The sequence below is a fragment of the Vidua chalybeata genome, chromosome 12 (genome assembly GCF_026979565.1).
Source record: "Vidua chalybeata isolate OUT-0048 chromosome 12, bVidCha1 merged haplotype, whole genome shotgun sequence".
Classification (NCBI taxonomy): domain Eukaryota; kingdom Metazoa; phylum Chordata; class Aves; order Passeriformes; family Viduidae; genus Vidua; species Vidua chalybeata.
In genome coordinates, this window is record NC_071541.1 from 7,076,851 (window position 1) to 7,097,146 (window position 20,296).

General features: G+C 42.2%; 1 protein-coding gene across 4 annotated transcripts in view; it reads right to left on the reverse strand.

The window, feature by feature from the left end:
* ATXN7 (ataxin 7) overlaps window positions 1-20,296 on the reverse strand; it is an 86,854-nt gene that overhangs the window by 46,750 nt on the left and 19,808 nt on the right. Inside the window, exons 1-3 of one of the 4 annotated variants that reach the window (XM_053953449.1) lie at window positions 13,729-13,972; window positions 13,334-13,588; window positions 12,744-12,812 (exon numbers count right to left, since the gene is read on the reverse strand). In XM_053953449.1, the coding sequence (XP_053809424.1) occupies window positions 12,744-12,812; window positions 13,334-13,577 (313 nt within the window). In that variant the 5' untranslated portion in view covers window positions 13,578-13,588; window positions 13,729-13,972. Of the gene's footprint in view, window positions 1-12,743; window positions 12,813-13,333; window positions 13,986-20,296 lie in introns of those variants that run through there. The other 3 variants (XM_053953450.1, XM_053953451.1, XM_053953452.1) reach the window with 3 other exon arrangements.

Below are 20,296 nucleotides of genomic sequence, written 5' to 3' on the forward strand. Positions count from 1 at the left end.
CATTATACATACAGAAGATCTGAAAGGACTGAACTGTTTTAAAGTTCATGGTCTGGGCCTCTTTAACATAACCTGAACACCAGCCCACTTGTGATGTACACAGAAGGTAACACCTTCAGCAGAACAAAATAAAAGAAAAGGAGAAAAGAATTTGCTCAGATTACTCAATGTTTTGATTTGGTTGGTTTGGTCCAACTCACATTTTTGACAGATACTTCTAAGACTACTTCCCTCCTTTGGTGTCTCTGCAGATAACAGTACTCATCACACTCAGGAAGAAGGTATTGGATAAGTATGAATGGACCTAAACACACAGTGGGAGGTGAAAAAAAGAACTTTTCTCCTTTTCGCAGGCTACCTAGGGAGCAAAATGCTCTACTCTTAGGAAAAAGTACTGAAATAGGCACCAGCTTTAATTTTTAGACATCTCATATCAAAAAAGGACATAAAACCAATAAACCTGATTATATAAGCAGCATGACGTCATCCTTATGCAGATACAAGATTAGACATATTCAGAGCACAACTGTGCAATGAGACACAGGCAAGTGGTGTCCTGCTCCCCCAGGAAACCCCCAGACCACAAGTGGTGGTCCTGACGCATTGTGTTACAAGACACAATTGTGTCCTTGCCTGTTTGCAAAGGGGAAATCACAGAAGACATACGGGGTCAGTATTAAGGAACAGGCACAACAAAGAACACGGAGTTGGTATTTCAAAAACACACAGAAAAGGACACTTCAGAGCACCAGTTAACTGCCCCTGGATGACTCAGGATGAAAACAGTAAGATTAAACAGACAACAGAAAACTGAAAAGTAAACAGGATCCTCTGATATTTTAACAAATTTGTAGCGTTTACCACCCTCCAGTACACTGAAAACAAAAATAATCCACCTTCCTAAAGCAGATAAAAGATAACTACTGCAAACATATCCAGGATAACAAAACCACGGTTTACAACAGAAGCAGATCCTCTGCCAGGCACAGCAGTTGTACACACATGACTTTCAGGACCTAGGCTGGGTTCTTCAGCTCAAACTCACTGGGAGACTTAGGCAATCTCTACTGGTGCCTATCCAGGGTAGGCAGGAAGCCAAAGCTGCTGCTGCCAAACTTGTTAATCCAGTCCTCCCAGTGCTGGCCCACAATGCACTGCTTTGGGTTTGGAAATTGCTCAAAAGCTTTTGCTTCCAGCAGTGTGGAACACGTGGGGGAAAATGCCAAAGGAGTCCAAGAAAGAGTCTGCCAGGCCACCATGACAGTAGGGACACCCCAAATGCTCCCGTGAGTCAGTGACATCACCCCGAGGCACTGCGATGACAATCGACGCCACGCTTCCTGCAAGACCTCAGTCACCAAGTGCAGGAAAAGTCTTGGAGGGATTAAATTATAAATAAAACTGCTGATGCTACACCTTACCATCATGTCGTCCTATTTCATAATGAAGAGCACCATCTACCCAGGCTGTGATTTTTGCCCTTTGCTGGGAGGGGCCTTTCTTCACATTGTTGTGGTTATCCATGATAATTTTGGATGGTGTCAGCAGGAGGACAGAGAATTGCACTTTTGCACAGAGAACCCCTTTTGCATCCCAAGCAGTTGTAAACAAGCCTCAGATGAGACATGTTGACAGCACACCGAAGATTTTACTCCTGCGCTCTACTCTGAGGATAAAAATAGTATTCTTATCTCCAAGACTATCAAGCTAACACTTCAGATCATTAAATTCAGGCCATAAAAAAAAGAAAAGAAACTTACAGGTTTTATTCCAGCAAATGACACCGTGGTCTGTGCCCTTACATTTCAGGGCATAAGGTGGGAGTCAGGCAGAACCAAAAGGAAACTTCCCAAACAAGGGCTGATGCATTTAGGACTTCTCCAAACACCTCATGGAAACAGTGGTGCTGAAACAGCCAGGCACAGTCAGCTGGATGTTAAAGCAGGCTCTACAGAACACATATCAAACAAGGAGAGGGCTCTGTCCAGCCTAGATACGAACCATAATCAAACTGTATCAGCTACAGCTCAGACATTGATATTTCCCCAAAATCTCACAACACAACTGGTAAAAGAAGTCTTCCCTCAATCACTTGGCCACAAAAAGCCCCAACCCTGCATTTAAGACAAGAATTATAAGCACATATAACACTGCCTTTGGTAGTTAACACAGATATATTGAATCTGGCTCAAAACTTTTCCTCTGTAAGTTACAAACTACAACATGGAACAGAAGCTCCTTAACAAGCAGGATTTCTAGACAGCTGATTTGAGTAACACAATTTCACAGAAATGAAAAACAAATTTGCTTTTGGGAATTCATCTTTAAGTACTTTTATGAAGTAAATGCTGCCTATCAGGAAATTAATTTAGGCCTTTTCTGTCAAATACTTTTATTTAGTACCAGTGAGAGCAGGACAACTGCCATCTCTCAGCTGAGCAGAAGAGACACATTCAAACACAGATTCTATGTTTTAAAAAACAAATGATCTGAACCAATGATCTGAAATTATCTGAATGTGTTGGTTTTGCACAGCCTGGTTTTTGGTAGCAGAGGGGTCACAGAGGTGACTTCTGTGAGAAGCTGCTGGAAGCTCCCACCATGTCCAGCAGAGCCAGTCCCTGATGGCTCTGAAGATGGACCATGCTGCTGGCCAAAAGTGGGCCAGTTACAGAGGCTGGTAACACCTCCGTGGTAACAGATTTAAGAAGAAAATCAAAACAAAATGGGACACAGTTTTTTCCTAGCCAGAGAAGAAGAGGAGGTGAGAACATGTGAGGGAAACAACATGGAGACACCACAGTCAGTGGAGAAAGAGGGGGAGGAGGTGCTCCAGGTGCCAGAGCTGAGATTCCTCTGTAGGCTGTGGTGAGAGCATGGTGGAACAGCTGAGCCCCTGCAGCCCATGGGGATCCAGGGGGGGTGCAGAGATCCACCCACAGCCCATGGGGATCCACAGGGATGCAGAGATCCACCCACAGCCCATGGGGATCCATGGGGATGCAGAGATGCACCCACAGCCCATGGGGATCCTCAGGGGATGCAGAGATCCACCCACAGCCCATGGGGATCCATGGGGATGCAGAGATCCACCCACAGCCCGAGGGGGAGGTGCCCATCCTGGAGCAGGTGGATGCCTGCAGGAGGCTGTGATCCAGTGGGAAACCTGGTGGAGAGAGGGCCCTGCTCCCAGGCTGGAGCAGCCTGGCCTTGGAGCACTGCACCCATGGAAGACTGACCCACACCACAGCAGTTTTGGGAGGACTGTGTGCCCATGGGGGGAATTCACATTGCAGCAGGTGCAGTTGGGCTGCTGCTCATGGGAGTGGACCCAGTCTGGAGAAGTTCACAGAGAAATGTCTCCATGGGAGGGACCCCACGGTCTCACAGGGGAAGGACTCCTCTCCCAGAGCAGCAGAAGAAAACTTCAGTGATGAACTGACCAAAACTCCCATGCCCTGTCCCCCTGTGCTGTTGAGGGAATGGCTGGGGGAAGAAAAGGTGTTTTAAGGACTTATTTTACTTCTCATTACCCTCCTGTGACTTCGTTAGTAATAAATTCACTTTGTACCTCTAAGTTGAGCCTGTTTTGCCCTTGGAATGTTTTCTCCTGGTCCTTTTCTCAACTCATGAAGCCTTCATTAAATTTTTCCCTCCTCTGCCCAGCTGTGACAGGGGAGGGTGGGTGAATGTCTGTCATGGGTGCCTGGCATTTGGCCAGTGTCAAACTATGACAACATAATCCCAAAATTATATTTTTTATAAACCAAAGCCTAGCAAAGCCTTCCAGTTATCAGAGGCACATTAAACTCCTTTAATGTATTTCTGGAGTCATTCTAATTGAACAGGTATGAAATAGATGATTTTAACATTTCCCAGGAAAAGTAGAGAAATTCTTTGGAAAATGTATTGTTTTGAAAAGTGCTTTCCAAATTATTTTACATGGCTGTCTCAATAATCCAACACCCACACTGTCTGGCTATTGGGAACACTTTCTATTCCTTTGACATATCAATCAAAAATACTGCCAGTTAACCCAAATCTTTGCAGCATTTGAGGCTTCTGGATATTCCACACAACTATAGATTTCTTCTGAAGGGATAAAAAGAGTATTTGGTATGGAATACATTTACGTATACTGTATAAATGATGCTTCTTTCTCCTTTTGGCATCATTTGCAACAGGTCTCCAGTAAAAGATAAAGATAAATGATGCTGTAAGTCTTGTTCAGCAGAGTAACACAAATTCAAATGGTATTTTCTCCAGTTCACAAAGTTACTGGGAACCACCTCAAGAACATTAGAAAAACTTCCAATTTCTATTACCTGGCCTCCTGACATAACTAATTATGAAAAAGGAATTTTAAAAAAGAATACTAACTAATAACAACAACAACAACAACTAGTTCTTACTTGTTTTCACCATACACCACTTAAAACTGGTCCTGATTTCAACCTCGGTTATGACATGACATCTTTAACACTCAAAGATGTTAAAGACCAAGACACAAGATCTATTATGCTATACGGTCTTGTAGGCAGACATGCAAAAATCAGATCAGGTTCACTCTCAAAAGATACATAATCAAGCACAGTCCAATGGATTCTAGATTAAGGTTCTCCTTTAAGCAGTCAGCACCTTGTTTTGGAAACAACTTTACAGTTAGAATACAACTATTATTTCACAAGTGTTTCACTCAGCAGAGACAGGAGCTGCTTAATCCAGCATTACTAGGAGAGAAAAAAAAAAAGATTGTAGGACCACACCCTAGGTGCAAACTGATACAGATTTTCCTCTGTAGTTTTGCCTGAAACAATAGCCAGAGGGTGTAATTTAGGGTATATACACCTTGACAAAGCCATGGCTGTAATATCTAGGGACTGACAATTAAATGTTTACATAGTGAAGTACCTTTGGTGCCTGTCTGATTGTGAGGTTGCACTGAACATGACTGTCTCCTCTCTCACCCACTGAGCCCCACAGCCTGGTCCTACATTTTCCCTCCAGTCACAAGAAAAACCCTGCTGACTTCAGTGGCTCACAACAAGACCTCACATCCCCAGGTAACACTTAATAAACCATCAGAACTCCCATTTTCCTACTCACAACATCTACTACACCACTTAGGCAGTCAATGAACAAAACCATAGACTGAAAGTTAAATTTATGAAGGGTAAAATACAACAGAATTTTATGTCCATGGAAAGCAAACATCCAATTTACTCTGTATTCATCATAGGACTTGATTTTCAAATTTAACTCATTAAAGCCTCCACACTTCATTTTAAGGCAAGCTGCTATAGGACTTCCAGGCAACTGTATCAGTGAGAAAGCATCCACCAACTCGCTTGCAAAGAAAACAATGAGAGCTCAATTTCAGAATCAAAGCAATATGGACTTAACCTCAAAATTGCTCCCTACAGGATTTTAGTCCTTCAGCTCTTTTATACATATTTTTTCAGTGCCAGTTGAGAAAGCTGCATTTTCTGTTGCATTACAGACAGTTGATGAAGATTCAAGTCCTGCTTAGCAACAGAAGGAAGAGCAGATCAAGAACACTGTATGTTTTCTGCCTATTCTAATCCCCCCAGCAGAAAAACAAGGCACAATCAATTACCCCTTTCCCCTTATATTATCAATGAAGTTTATCCATGGGCTATGCAAAACTATCGGAAGTGGAGAAGTGAGCTTGTAAATAAACCATCTCATTTGGAACACATGTTACCACAAACCAGCTTATTCCACAGGGCTGATGGGCACATGCACACACAAGTAATTTGAGTATTTCTAATCTACCTGAGCCAATAACCCAGAATATTTGCCATTTCCAAACCTAGCAATCATGACTCCAAGCAATGTGGGAGCAGCTGCATGCGCAGTTTACTTTGATGAAGTCACATCCTGTCATAACCTGTAGTATCTGGGCTTACCACGAGTGTCTGACTTGCCATAAGAATCAGTGTGAGAGCCACCAGCACCAGTCCTGGCTCACAGCTGCACACAGCCTGCACTAGCAGGAAAAGATTTTCACTGAGCAAAGCCTCTCAGCAGTGGGAACACAGATTACAATAAATTTATTGCCTTCTGTGACAACTGCTTTTATAATCATGCTACTCTGCTACATTAGACTTTGAATTCACATTGTCAGATTTTAACACTTGCTGCTAAAAAGCTTGAAGTGTAAGTACAAAGCTCTATTCATCTCTGTGCTGTCACCTACATTGTAAGAATGCCTAGGAAGTAACATTGAATATTATACATATGGGGAACTTCTACAACAGTGGATTATTTCATTCATTACACAGGAAGCGAAACAATTTTCAAGCATCCTAGGGATTATTTAGAATAGTTAATTACAAGGCAAATATTACAATGGTTTGTGAAAGATGAAATCTTTTCTATCTTGTAAGAGACAAGAGATCACACCTATCCCCAGACAACCTTCAGCAGTTCCAGCCACAGGCTGGGCATAGCCAGGAGAGCTGTAAGAACTGAAGACTTTTATAGATCTGCTGCAATGGAAGAAATACTTTTTAAAATAGTTACCTTAGAGAGAGTAATCTGCATCCTCTTAACCCAATTTATTTGAAAGTATCCTTCACTAAGCCTTTTTGTCTTTCCTGCTCTACTTAGATGACAAAGTTACCACCTTGTATGGAAATCACATTTCTACATATTTATTGCATTGTTCTTTTCTCATTGAGTTTTTGTTATTAAATACAGCAAAAAACACTACAAAAACCAATCTTTAACTAAGTATTATCAAGACATCACCTCTTCTGCACAGGGATAACCTAGCTAATCATACATATCACTTAAGAAGGATTAGATAACAGTGAATTCCTGACTGTTGTCTATGTATACAGACAACTATTTCAAAAGATTCTTATAAAAAAGAATATATCCTGCCTCTTCACGTATTATGGACAGATCAAGACAGTCTTGTGGCTGCACTTCCAGCCAAAGTCCCCAAGGCCTTGCAATACCACACCAATATTATGGTAATACCTATAACCTGCCAAGTATCTTTAAAACATATGAGATGACACAGTTCTAACTTGCAGTCTAACATCACAATATTCTATTTATAACACCTGACTCATCCCATCAGAAATAATTAAATATTGTAAATAGAACTTAGATTTAAAGGAAAAAAAGAACCAAGTAAAAAATTAGGGCAAATCACTGCAGACAATTTCAGAAGTAACATCCTTTCAAATTGCATGTTTTTCAAGCAATCTCATAAAACTTCCACAATTTTCCTAAACAGTTCAATGCAATTTTAAAGTCTCCCTGTAATTGTTTTACGATAACCAGTCCACAAAAGCTTAAAACAATTTGTGTAAATAGCCAATTAAAATGCAATGAAATGAAGAAGAGATTTGTCTGATTACAGACTGTGAAGAGCTATGCAGAATGTCAAAAAAAAGCATAGCACCTTGTACTGCTACCTTAAAATATTTATTTCAATGTATTAAAAATTCTCGTAAGTGTATTTGCAGGTAGTCAAGGATTATAGAGCCCTCTAAGCATCTCTCTGATATGATGTGACAACAAAAAAATCAACTCAACTAAGCACTTCCCAAGGCTGAATAAAAACAAATTTAAATTTGAAATAAGATGCTGTCTCTTACTTGTATTTACAACTTAATATTGGAACAGAAGTTTCAGCAGTGCTTTAATTATTTATGGAGCTTGCTGCTGGGAAAATTCTAGACCTTGTGTCTATGTGATAAAGGTGCTTCTAGTGAGCCTCCCAGGCCTGGATTTCACTGCTCAACCCTGCCCAGAAAGAGCTCAAGAAGAACAAGGGTTCATCGCATGGCTCTTAGTACTGTCACAGCTCTGGTATCTTCCATTAATAGCAATTAATATAATCAAACCTCAAAGCTTCTGCTGAATGCCCTAGAGGTTCACAGAGCCTTTTTTTTTTTATACCCAAGATATATTAACTGCCAAAGACCAGCTGTTACCAGGTGACACAATGCTGAACAGAGTTTGCTCCCACCTGCTCTCCTGACTGATTCCCACCATCACTAAACCTTCCAGAGTATCTTCTGAAGGTGCCCACCAAAAACTGACAATCTGCATTCCCACAGAAAATTCACCACTTGCTTTATTAAGACAGTATATTCTAAAAGCTGTAAGACTGGTACTGTGCTACATCACCCCACAGCCAACACCAATTCTGACCTGGGACACGAGTTACAGGTGTTCTGTCCTCCTCCTGCTCTACTTTGCTGCCAGTTAACTCTAAGCTATGGTGACAGTATGAGTGAAGTGCTTGAAATAGACAGTAGCAAGGGATTCACCTCTCAAAGGATGTAACACACACAAAAATACTCAAACTAAAAAAAAAAGGGGCTGTATGTGTAACTGAAAGAATGAGGTGCTTAAGCTCTAGTAAAGACACCATAGTTTCAGTGTGCACTGAACACACTATTAAAAAAACCCTCTCCATTTTAAATTGTCTAGCCAAATCTCTTTTTCTGCTCCCCATGCTTATATTTTCCCATCTGAGATGCCATAGATTTCTTTTTTATAATTTTAAGTATTTCAAATTTATTTTATGAGTCAGTATAAGAATAGCAGATACTTTTATCCCAACCACTTCAAAAGGGTTGCACAAATTAATAAGTAATGGTGTATTTAATGATGATGTACATGGGCTGTATCTCTCAAATATAGATTTGAGGGTGGGGATGGCTTGGTTTTGGGTTTCTTATTTTGGATTTTTTTCCCCATGTTTTTGTTTTATTTAAAGGAACATACATGACAACTTTTAGCCATTGAAAATTTACTGTGGGGAGAGTCAAGAGTTCCCTGGTGGTGGGAGAGCTAAGGTTAGGCCCTCAACCCCAATAAACAATTTTGGTCCTCACTGTTTCTATCCACAGTTTTTCTACTCTTTCACAGAGCAAAATGAGCCAACCTGTTGTTAAATTTTGCAAGAAGCAACAATTGCCTCTGTTGAAGCCTGTCAAAGTTACCACGCATGAACTCTACACTCACAGGCGCAGTTCTATTTAGAGATCCACTTCGCAACAATGGGCTAGAAAAATTCTGAAAAGCAAACTAAATTCAGCACAAGTTAGCAAGGATCTACTGAAAAACTGTTTCAAGCACTGATTGTGAGGTTTGATATGAAAGAATAATTTTTTTTCAAATCAGTGTCAGGTACTACAGACACATCAAACTCCTTTTTAAGATCTACTGCACCTCCAAGATGAACTGAGTGACTGAAAACATTTTGGCTGCATCCCATGGCACTCGCTCCCACTATCACACAAGTTTGGAACATGCACTTCAGCAATGTTTCATTTTAATACATAGAAAAAATGCATGAAGATGATGAGATTTTCTGCCTTGCTGTTTTGGATTTCATTTACATATTATAATGCAACATGCCATCCTTGCTTCATCACAGCACAAGTGAGTGGCAGGGGATTCACACCTTTAGCTGGTTCACAAAGCAGTAAGTAATTAAGTGATGGCATGAGCCAAAAGATTCTGTCATATCAATTACATATGAAAATAATTAATAAGCATAATTGCTTCTAACATGTTCTTACCTTGATAGGATTGCTCAGCAGAAGAAGGTTTCAGTGTACAAAGTCAAAGCAAAGTTCAAGGCTTATTTTAAAGTAAAATCTTCCCATCCCATTGGGTATGCCTCTCTCACTTCCATCTCCTGGGGATTTTCCATACCAAGAGCAAGTCAAGTCCATTGGGCCCATACCTTATTCCTGCAGCTGATGTCTACATCAAAGCTCAGTGTGGACTGTTACTGTCTCACAAAGCAACACAGGAAAGTATCCAACGAGTTTCTCACTTTCATGAAGGTCAGTGAGTATCCCAGCAGGAATGATTTAATATTATGTATTAGCAGAACAGAAAGCATGTAAGAGCAGTGAAAAAGAAACAGGAAAGTATGAGACACAAACACTGGGAGTTTAGGAAGCCCAAACTCAAAATCTAGTTCTTACTTCAATGTGAGATTGGTTATGACAAGGAGGGTTCGACACAGTAAAAAACATGTTTGAGACATGTTTCCTGATCCCTGCATGGAACTAGCATCATTGACAGGTATTAAGGACTCATCAGGCTTCACAACCACTAAAATGCTGAGAGAGGAGTTGCCTGATCAGCAAATAGAAAGTGCCACTGACAAAGGTGTGTCTGAAATCCTGCCTCTCTCCACTGCTTGCAAATATCGCCCTGGAATTATACAGTTACATCCTCCTTTATGCCTTCAAAATAGCATATATCATTCTTTGCCTTTAAAGCTTAACAAAAGGAGAAGCTGGCAATGTTAAGCCTCTTTTCTAATACAGTGTTACAACAAGAGGAACACTCACTCTTCATTCAGGAGACTCAAACTCAACTGCCTGCGAGGCTGAAATCCACCTCTTGCCACCAGGCACGCTGAGGATGAGGCCATTCCCACCAGGAGATACAGAGAAAGAGCACATGGGAAAGGAAACAACTACCACCCATACCCCAGTGGGGACACAGGCCAGTGGGAGCCTGACAATTGTTAAATAAAGAAAATGGTTCTTGGTTTTGAACCCAGTTCTAATATGTGGGCTGTAAAGTCATGTTCCTTCTTTTGCTCCCTCTCCAGACCATGAATATTTAATTATTTTATGCAAACTGGAAGAGTTGCAATGCAAGGTTAAATTAGCCTAAATAACCTTGAAATCCTTTTGTGAAGTTGGGCCTCAGAGTCAACTCCCAATCGGTAGAGAAATAACTTTCTTACACAAGGAGTTCTGTTGTTACTTGTATTTAAAATACTGTGGGGTACCACGACAAAAGTCTTGAGGTTAAAGTGGATTTAACAAAATTTATACTTTGGGTTCACCTTTCTCTGTTAAGAACCGAGGTTTAGAAAGTCCAATTACTTTCTAAATGTTTGTTCCTCAATTTTGAATGCAAAATTCTTCCTGGGAAAAGGAATCATTTACGGTATCTTCAAAGTTTTATTTGATAACACATACGTATGCTGGCATGTTTGCTGCTCCCCTAGTTCCTTAATTTAAGTTAATCTAAGTTTAATTAATACTACTTTAGCTCTATTTTACAGCAGGCCAAGCTCCCTACAGGCCAGCTACAGGTATATGCCAAGTCTGTGTCTCATTCGTATGTCATAAAGCAACCAAAATAAATAGACTTCTGGAAGCCTGACAGGGCTACTAAGTTTCACTTTTAATTCTCAAAGTATTTTATGAAATTCCGTCAACTCACAACCCTACAAATCATTCACGTGGTTGGAGTCAGTGCAGAAAAGCTGTGTTTCAGTGATCAGCCTGCACAAAAACAGTTTCATGATCTCTCTCCAGTGGGGAAAAAAAAGGAGAGATTATTCTTTACCCTGCCAGCTAATCTTTAGAATCTGGAAACCTTAGATGCATGCATTTTAAGAAGAAGAAATAAGAGCAAATGTTTGAAAATCCTTATTGGTTAAATCTTCACTAGGATAATGTGTGTGTTTATTGTAAATGCTTTTTTAGCATTTGAATGATTTGTCTATTCAGAAAAATGAATTACATATCCAGCACAATGACTAGATTGGAACTTGGCAATGAAGTAATGAAGTGATTTTTCAAGTGCCTAAGAACTCACAGATACACTTAAGAAGATGGCAAAACAACCCAAGTGAATCTGCACGCTGCAGCACAGCTGCCTATTGCATCTTTCTTCCATGCCACTGACCACCGACTCTGATCCTAGAAACTGTATTTTCCAAATTTTAGCAACATGGGGAATTGTACAAAAAATAGCCATTTTGATTCAGACTCAATATGGATCACTGCCTCCCAGTCCTGCCAGCCTGTGTCACCTTGCTTTAGGTTTCATTTGCTGCTTGCAGCTCGCAGGTTGGCAAGTACTGAATCAGATCATCTCCTAAGGTCACTGGCAAGTTCTGCTTCCCGTGACTGTAAACCATGTCTACAAACTCAGCCTTCCATTTCTAACAGCATCAAATAAATTACTTGGGTCTAACTGCTCTAGTATTTAAAACAGCTGGGCCTGTTCTCTGGCACACATCTCAGGCACTCGGAAGGAACCAAGAACCAACAATATCAAGAAAGGTTCTAAAATTTTCTCTGCTCTAAAACAATCACTAAACTAGAAAAACAAACAAAAATTAACGTAATAAATCAGACTCCTCACTTCCTTTTTTCCACTGCTTGTTAGAAAGTAAATAATAATCTATAGCTTTCATTCATCATCTGCTTACAACTCCAAGTAGCATTGTTACTCTTGCAAGAAACTAGGCCGTAATGGGCTTTTGCTAATTACAGGTGAAAGGTCACTCTCATTTAGCAGAATACCAAGCAATAAACATAACACAATGACATGACAGAAGAAGGGATTGGTATTGAAATACTGACATGGATTATACCAAGAACAAAAAATAATGTAACTCAAGAGAAGATTTTATCAGTGTTGGTCACAGAGCTTCCTTAGGACTATTTATAGTCTAAAGAAAAAAAAAAAAAAAAACAAACATGTAGAAACACAGTAAGGACAGCCTATGCCCTACCTCGTAGTTTTCAAAATACCCATTACTTTAATAATAATGCTAATAACGCCAGTCACTGACAGGCCACCAGTCCTAAATCCAAACCAGTAGGAAACTTTGATCCTTTCTCTTTCCCATGCCTGGCCCTCTGCTAAGCAGTTATGAGGAAGAAAACTTCTCCGTGCACTTTTCTTCAGGAATGAATTGCACTCACCTTCTCGGCAAAGTCGCATTGCTTCTCGGTTTCTCCCGTATTCCTTGAAACTTTCTTCTAATGCTGTTCCTAAAACCAAAAAGCCACAAGATCTCAATCCATGGAAAAGCCAGTGGGTAGGACTGACCCCCCGCTCGTGCCCCGTGGCCCATTCCCCCGTGGGCACACGCAGGAACACGACAGTAAACACAGGACAGAGGGACCGAGGACTCCTGGGCCCCGGAGCGGGGGAGCCGCTGTCAGCGGCGGGGATGCCTCACCTGCGGCGGGAGCTCCCCGCCCCACGCCGAGGCTGAATCGAGGGCAGGAGGTGCCGGGCTCCGGGGACCGGCTCCGACCTCCTCGCACCGTGTCCCGGATTACAGGAACTGGGGCAGGCGCTGCCCGCTCCGCGCCGCTCCCGAGCCCGGCCGGGGGGCGCGCACCGCACAACGAACTCGGCCGCGAACGCTGGGGGTGAGAACGGACCCCACCTCCCCGCCGGGCCCGGCACCCCGCCGAGCCGTCCCGGGGCACCCGCGGGGTGCGCTGGGGACGAGCGGGGGGAGGGGGTGGGGGGGCGGGGGTGGTGGTGGTTGGCGGCCACTCACCGTCGTTCCCGTGAAGTTTAGCAGCATCGACCCAGTGGCTCCAGGGCTGCCCCAACATCGCCTCGGGGCTGGGCAGGGACCTGCGCTCCCCGACGGCCGCCATTGCCGCTGCGGTGGCGGCGGGGCCGGCGCCGCTCCCGCCTCCTCCGCCTCCTCCCTCGGCGTGGCGGGGCCGCCGCTGCCGCTGCCTGGCGGCCGCGCCGCGCTGCTCCCTCCTGACGTCACCCGCGGCCCGCGCCGACATTCTTTCCGCTGCTACAATGTAACGAGAAAAGTCAGCGGCCGCTTAAGGTGGCGCCCCGCTCTTAAGGCAGCGCCGCGGCGCTGTCAGCCCGCCCGCTCGCTCTGCTTCCTCCCCGCGGGGAACCTGCGGCCCTGCGGCGGCGCCGACTCACCTCTGCGGCGGCCCGGGGGGCAGCGCCCGGGTGCCCATTATTGTGCGGGGAGCGCTGCCTTCCTCTTCACCGTGTAGGTGAGGCGCGCTTGTGTTGGCGCTAACAAAGCGGCGGAAGGGAGCGGGGGCGAGCAGGGCTACGCCGCCTGCCAGGCGTACCCCAGCTCCATGGGCCGCCTCGCTACCTCCGCACCGCGGCCCCGCGACCCTACAAAAACAACGGCCGCATCACAACCCCGCCTGGCACCCGCTGCCCCGGCGAGGGGGGCGGACCGGAGGGCGACGCGGCGGGCGGAGCCGGGCGGGCGCGCCCCGCCCTCATCGCCGCTCCACCTTAAACCCGGCGCCTCCTTAAAGGCAGCGGCGAGCAGGAAGCGCGCTCCGGGCGGGCGCGTCCCCGTCCCCCCCCCGGCTCCCCCTCTCCCATCCCCTCCCTCCGCTCCTTGCCCGCACACGGGGGACACCGAGCGAGTTTCCTTCGCGCTGCTGCCCTCGTTAGACCCGTAACCTGTCTCCCAAGGAGAGGGCCTTCTCATTGTTATTCCACAGTTCTTTTTCAAAGCAGTTTTTTTTTTTTTTTTCCCTTGCCTAAACTTTGTGGTGACGTCGTGCCATGTCAAAAGCGAGGATTAAAGGATGCTGTCGTACCTGCTAAGTCCAAGTAATAAAGTCTAAGCTTTGCAAAATCAAGTTGTTTGATAAAAAAAAACCCGGGTTTAGAATTAATTTATTACAGAGTGTTCTACACTAGAGTGTTCAAGTACCAATGTCAAAGTGTCAGGCCATGATCTGCAACAATTTCAACCCATGCTTGATGCCACTGTCAGTAACAACATCCTCGAAGAACAGCTAAAAATATGTAAATCTGATGTGCTGCCTCCTCTACAGGTACTCGAGAGCACGGGACTGGCACTGTCAGCAGAACTGCTGACAGATCCCATCCATGTATTTGCAAAACCACACAGCAGAAATCAGAACTGTAAATAAATTTGTTTAACCTGCAGAGGTGCATATACATGCAGGCTTAGCTAATTTTCATTTACTATTTCAAGTGTGGGACTATACAAGCTAGAGATGTTTCTTTCCAAATTTATGCATATAAAAGATCTATAAATTCTAGCTCATCACATGGAATAGCATAGGCTGTAATTATAAGAATAGTTTCAGTGTTCCACCCAACTGATAATTTATGTCACACTCAGAATGTATCTCGTAAAATTGCAGATCTAATACAGAGCAGCTAGCATGATTTTTCTCTCCTCCTGATCAACTTGAAGTCTAACTTAGCTCCTTCATAAAAGGCCAACACCATAAAATTTAGGTAAAGAGAGCAACGCTGACTTCTACTGCAGACATTTGCAGCAGGATTAATTAGCAAAGGCCATCAGCCTCTTGAGCTGGGCCCTGATGTTTCAGACAGTTACACTGCCCTGCCATGGAACCAGAGTCTAAAGATGAATGGATTGCATTATTGTTTGATTAATTATCAAATAGCCTACTTTATAATATAGAAAACTACTTATAATTAAAACTAAGAACACCACTGGAAGAAAAATATCTGTCAGGTGCTGAACGGCTTCTGAACAAAACCTCAGCTTTTTTTGTGGTGTAGAAGCCAGATAGGAAAAATGCCTATGCCTGATTTCTTTCAAGCTTAGTTCTTTAACAGTGCTTCACAAATGGAGTCTAAGATAGTATCTATAGCTCAATACAGACTCCAGGCATAGGATAAAGCAAGTTCCAGATAGATCTATATTCTCTGTGTCAAATATTCTCATTTATATTACAAACTTCATTCATGCAGCTTTCCTTTGTCCTGGAGTAAGCTATCAAAAAGCTGCCTCAGCTGTAGTTTGAAAAAGAAACCTTGATACGTCCAACTGTCCAAATTCATAAAGGGTTTTTCTATTATTTACTTTACATAAATCATAAAGCAAATATAGTGACAAGTGACCAAAGAGAGTCATAGAACTCCATCACCTACCCTTTAACAGTGACAGGGTTGACCATGGCAGATCAATTTCATGTTCACATGTCATATGATTCTTTTCTTTAAACATTACTAATGTAGTTATGTCAAATTATGCAAAAATTGGCAAAATTACATCAATTAACTAACTACATTAACAAGCCAATAGATTATCAACTTAGTTTCTAAAGCTGACACTCATCAAGTTACTCAGAAGTGTCTCTTGCTTCAGAAGTGCCAGCCACACAGGTAAAAGCACACACCACTGTTATTTCATACAGCTCTGATTATCCCCTTTATGGCTCTTCTCTGCTCTTTCAATTTGACTGTTGCATTTTTAGCCTCCCTCTTTCACAGCTTTTCTTCTTTCCCTATATATTCCCACTCAAGATCTAATTCTGCAGTCTGGGCCTCAGGCTGTCCTTTAGTAAACCTTCCGCTACTGCAATATTTTCTCACTGTGCCGTGAGTACATCAGTATTCCAGCAGAGGGAGGGAAGTGGCAGCAGGAGGATCAGTTCATCAGTTCAAGTGCACAAGACCGATTAGTCAGACAGCAGGAATAGGGGCAGACGAAAAACTAATTTTACAAGGACTGGAAGTGGCGAGAACTTTCTTTCCCCACAAAGTCATTAGGCTGAATACATTGTTTGGGCTCTTCAAAGCATACTAGCTCAATTTACTTACATTGTTTCCATAATTCTGTACATTGGTGCATTGATTATTTTAAGTAAAAATAGGGAAACCCCTGAAAATCCATCATGTTAGAAGGAGATCAGAATTGAAAACACATGTACAAGCAGTAGACTTTAACAGAAGTGACTGTTACAAATCTGAGACATCCAGTTAGAAGAGCAGTCATCCAAAGCTCCCTTGGTGGTCAGCAGAGAGGAAGGAATACTTCTGGGATCAGTTTGGTCCCTCCTGGTACAAACCACCATTTGAAGAAGCCCTTCTCTTCCCACTGACCACAGAAGTAGCCATGGATGACCGCACACATAAATTAGACATCCAGAGTTAAGTGGGGTGAACCTGGCCAGGAGTGGGGAGAACTTCAAGTGTGTAAAACTGCCTAGAAGCCAATACTTCTCTTTAACAGAACAATAAGGAACTTGGAAATGCAACTGGTTCTAAGGACTTATCTTTGCTTTGAGGAAGCAAAATAGCCCAAGCAGTTGGGACTGAGACAATGTGTGAAAAACCATGAACTGCTCATACCTGTGAAGGAGAACAAGTATTTGGAGAACAAAGAGGAAGCACAAAGAGGAGTTAAGCTCAAAGAGAAAGTGGAGAAGGAAAAATATGAGGCAAGAAAACAGCAGAAAACAGTGGATGATATGATGTAGAGAAAACAGTCAAAATGATGTGAAGAAAGCATAAACAAAACAAAACCATATAACACAGCCTGCAAAAGCAAAGAAAGACAAAAATAGGAAACAAAACATACAGAAAAGGAAAACTCACAGTTTTAAAGCTCACTAGGTAGATTTAACAATAGATTAAACATGGCTGTCAACACTATGACTAAATGTATGCCTATAAACAGCATGCAAGTGCTGAAAACTGCAGCGGATGATTATTTCATGGCATGACACTGCAGGCATTTTTTCACCTGTACCAGCAGGTTTCATTCTTTTGCCAGATGGTCCGGGAAAGCCGTTCAAACAGGGAACACCTACTTCAGTTGTTCAGTTAGAATCTGTATGACAGCCTCTGTATAGGACCTGAGATATGACAACTCTTAACTGGAATGAAAAAGGAAGGATGAATCTGCAGCTGAACTCTTTTAAGAGCAGAAGTACAATGATACGATTCACCGATGATTTTCCACAATGGAAGTGAAAGGATGTGAGAGTCGAAGTGCAAAGGGAGAGACAGGGAGAATCCATGGGGGTGTCACTTTATCAGTACTCAGAAGAAAGGAAAATAGTGAATTCATAAAATGTCTGTCAAGGAGAAGCTCTGAGGGGCATTATGGCACTAAATGAAATCAAGTAAGTTAATTCTAGCCAAAGTATGAAATGACCAAGAAGAGCATAAAAACTAAGAAGAAATGTCATTATTTGTTGGTAGGTGGGATTCAGGGTGAAGTGACAACTCAAGAAGCTGACATGCTGAAGTCCTGACCCTCCCATCACAGGGAGCACATTCTATGCATTTTAAAATGTATCTCCAGTATGAGAAATGTAGGACTATAATTGGGCAAGTATGGAAGCAAGAGATAAAATTTCACATAAATCAAAACATCCAGATGAAGACAGAACCACCTAGCCTTAACAAACAGACCATTTAATTTAAGCTCCATTATGGCAAAATATTAATACACTAAGAAAAACATATTATGGTTATCTGTAGTTCACTCTGACATCCAGGAAATCGGCAACTTCTCCATTTACAACTACACACAGGATTGTGATCCTGCAAAAGAATACTAATCAAAAGCAGCACACAATAAAAAATTATATAAGAAATCATGATAGTTTATTATCCTTTTCCCCATGGATCCTGGGAACAGGTTGATGTGTATAATTTTATTTATGAGTAACACTTCAAAGGTGAAACTGGAGATGCTCAGAAGCATTGGAATACAGCTGCTTTAAATGCTGGAATATAAATTATTGTGCATATCTACTACAAACCACCTGTACCAAGGGAAAGAACAACATTATTAAGATTTGAAGACTAACTTAAGGTATCCTTTTCTGAGAAGGAAGAATGAGGGAATGGAGGCTAATAAGTAAATCTGCAAAGAATTCTGCATTTAGGGTAAGAATGCAACAGATGCCCTTATATGTTTATCCAAACATCACAATAACACTTTTACACCCAAATTTTCAGACAATGTTATTACCATGCATCAAGAACCTAGCAAAAGACTAGAACCACTTCCTTCTTTAGTTAACTTTCAAATATGTCTGCAAAAATTCACAACACAGTGATCTAAAGCAGAATAATGAATAGAGGAGCACAGATCTTTGCCCTGCTTAATGATACCACATACTGTCAATTCTTGAAGGGAAATTTACAGAGAAAACACTCTGATACAAAGTTTCCAAGTGTTAAAGGTAAATAGGCAAAACTGCACAAAATACATCCAGTTAATGATCTGGAAATCAAACTAATGTTTACTAATTTTACATAAGGTATTGAAATTACCTTTTGAATTGGGAAATGTTAAAACTATTTCAGCAACCTAACTGTGCAGGTGAATCATTTTAATCAGAGGAATCAAACAGGTATGGCCTTTCAGATTCTCATTTATACGCAGAGAATATGATATTACAACTTAGAATTATTCAAGTACACAACCGTTCAGGCCAATTGTAATTAGTGCTGGATTTCCATTTATTGAGCACTTTATGCACTTTATGGGGACAATTTGGTACTACTGATCTTCTGCTGGAACCTAAGCACCATGCAAGCTTTCATAACCCTGCCTGGTTTCTTGCCAGTTTAAGACTCTGGGTCCAAGCACAGCTCACAGGACTCGAGTTTCTTGAGGCACAGCCACACTATCTCTGAAGGGAAGCTGCTGAGGCCCCATAACCTCTGACGTGCTTTTAACATCAAACCAAGGATCCTAAGAACCCTGGCACAAGGAAATTTAAATTTAAACTTTCTTCTCATGTTTGACTGCCGCTTGCTGATGCTTTGCTGATGCTACCTACCTGCTGTGATCACATGCTTAGCAAGTTAACAACAAATTATTACACAAATTGGACATGGGCAGGTCTGTGTGACTTGATAGGATGTACGTGAGGATGCTAAGAGAATTAGTTTGAAAGGTCACAGATGGAGACCATAAGATTGCCAGCAAACTGGCTAAACTGCTGTGCTCAAAGGGTGGGAATGGCTCAAAATCAAATGGCAATCAGCCACAGAGTTCCTTGGGGATCAATATGGGCTCATTCCTATCCAATATATTTTAGAATCATCTGGATGACTGGAATAAATATATAAGTTTGCAGGTGACCCAAAAACTTGGAAAATAAAAAGATCCACCCAAAGTGTCCCTATGTACAGAGATTGTGACATGTTGGAAGACTGAGCCACTTCAAGAGATGCATTAAAAAACTGGACAGGGTCCAGCAAAGAGCCAACAAAGTGATTAGAAGATTAGAAGGAAAACTGTAAAAAAATTAAAAATAATTGGGTTAATTCAACCCAAAGAAGAGAAGATTCAGGTGAGATGTAATCACAGTCTTCCAAGAAGTAAAAGATAATTATAGAGAAGATGGAGGTAACTCTCTTCACAAGGAACAAGATGTCAGGGCAAGAGGCAACAGGCACAAGTTGGTTCTGAAGTTCTGTCCAGATGCAACAACAAAATATTTACTGTGAGGACAACTACATATTTGGAACAGGCTGCCCAGAGAAATTGTGAACTTTCGCTAGCCAAAAATATTTAATCCTTAACTTGACCAGGCCTCAGATAACCTGCCTTAAACAGAAGGTTGGACCAGATGATGTCCAGAGGATTGTTCCAATCTAGACTTTCCTAGGATTATAGGAAAGCCTAATAGATGTTGTGGCCCTATTCAGTGATGAGGAGCAAGGAAGTAGAAAGAATAAAGCCAGTTTTTGCAACCATGACACTCTG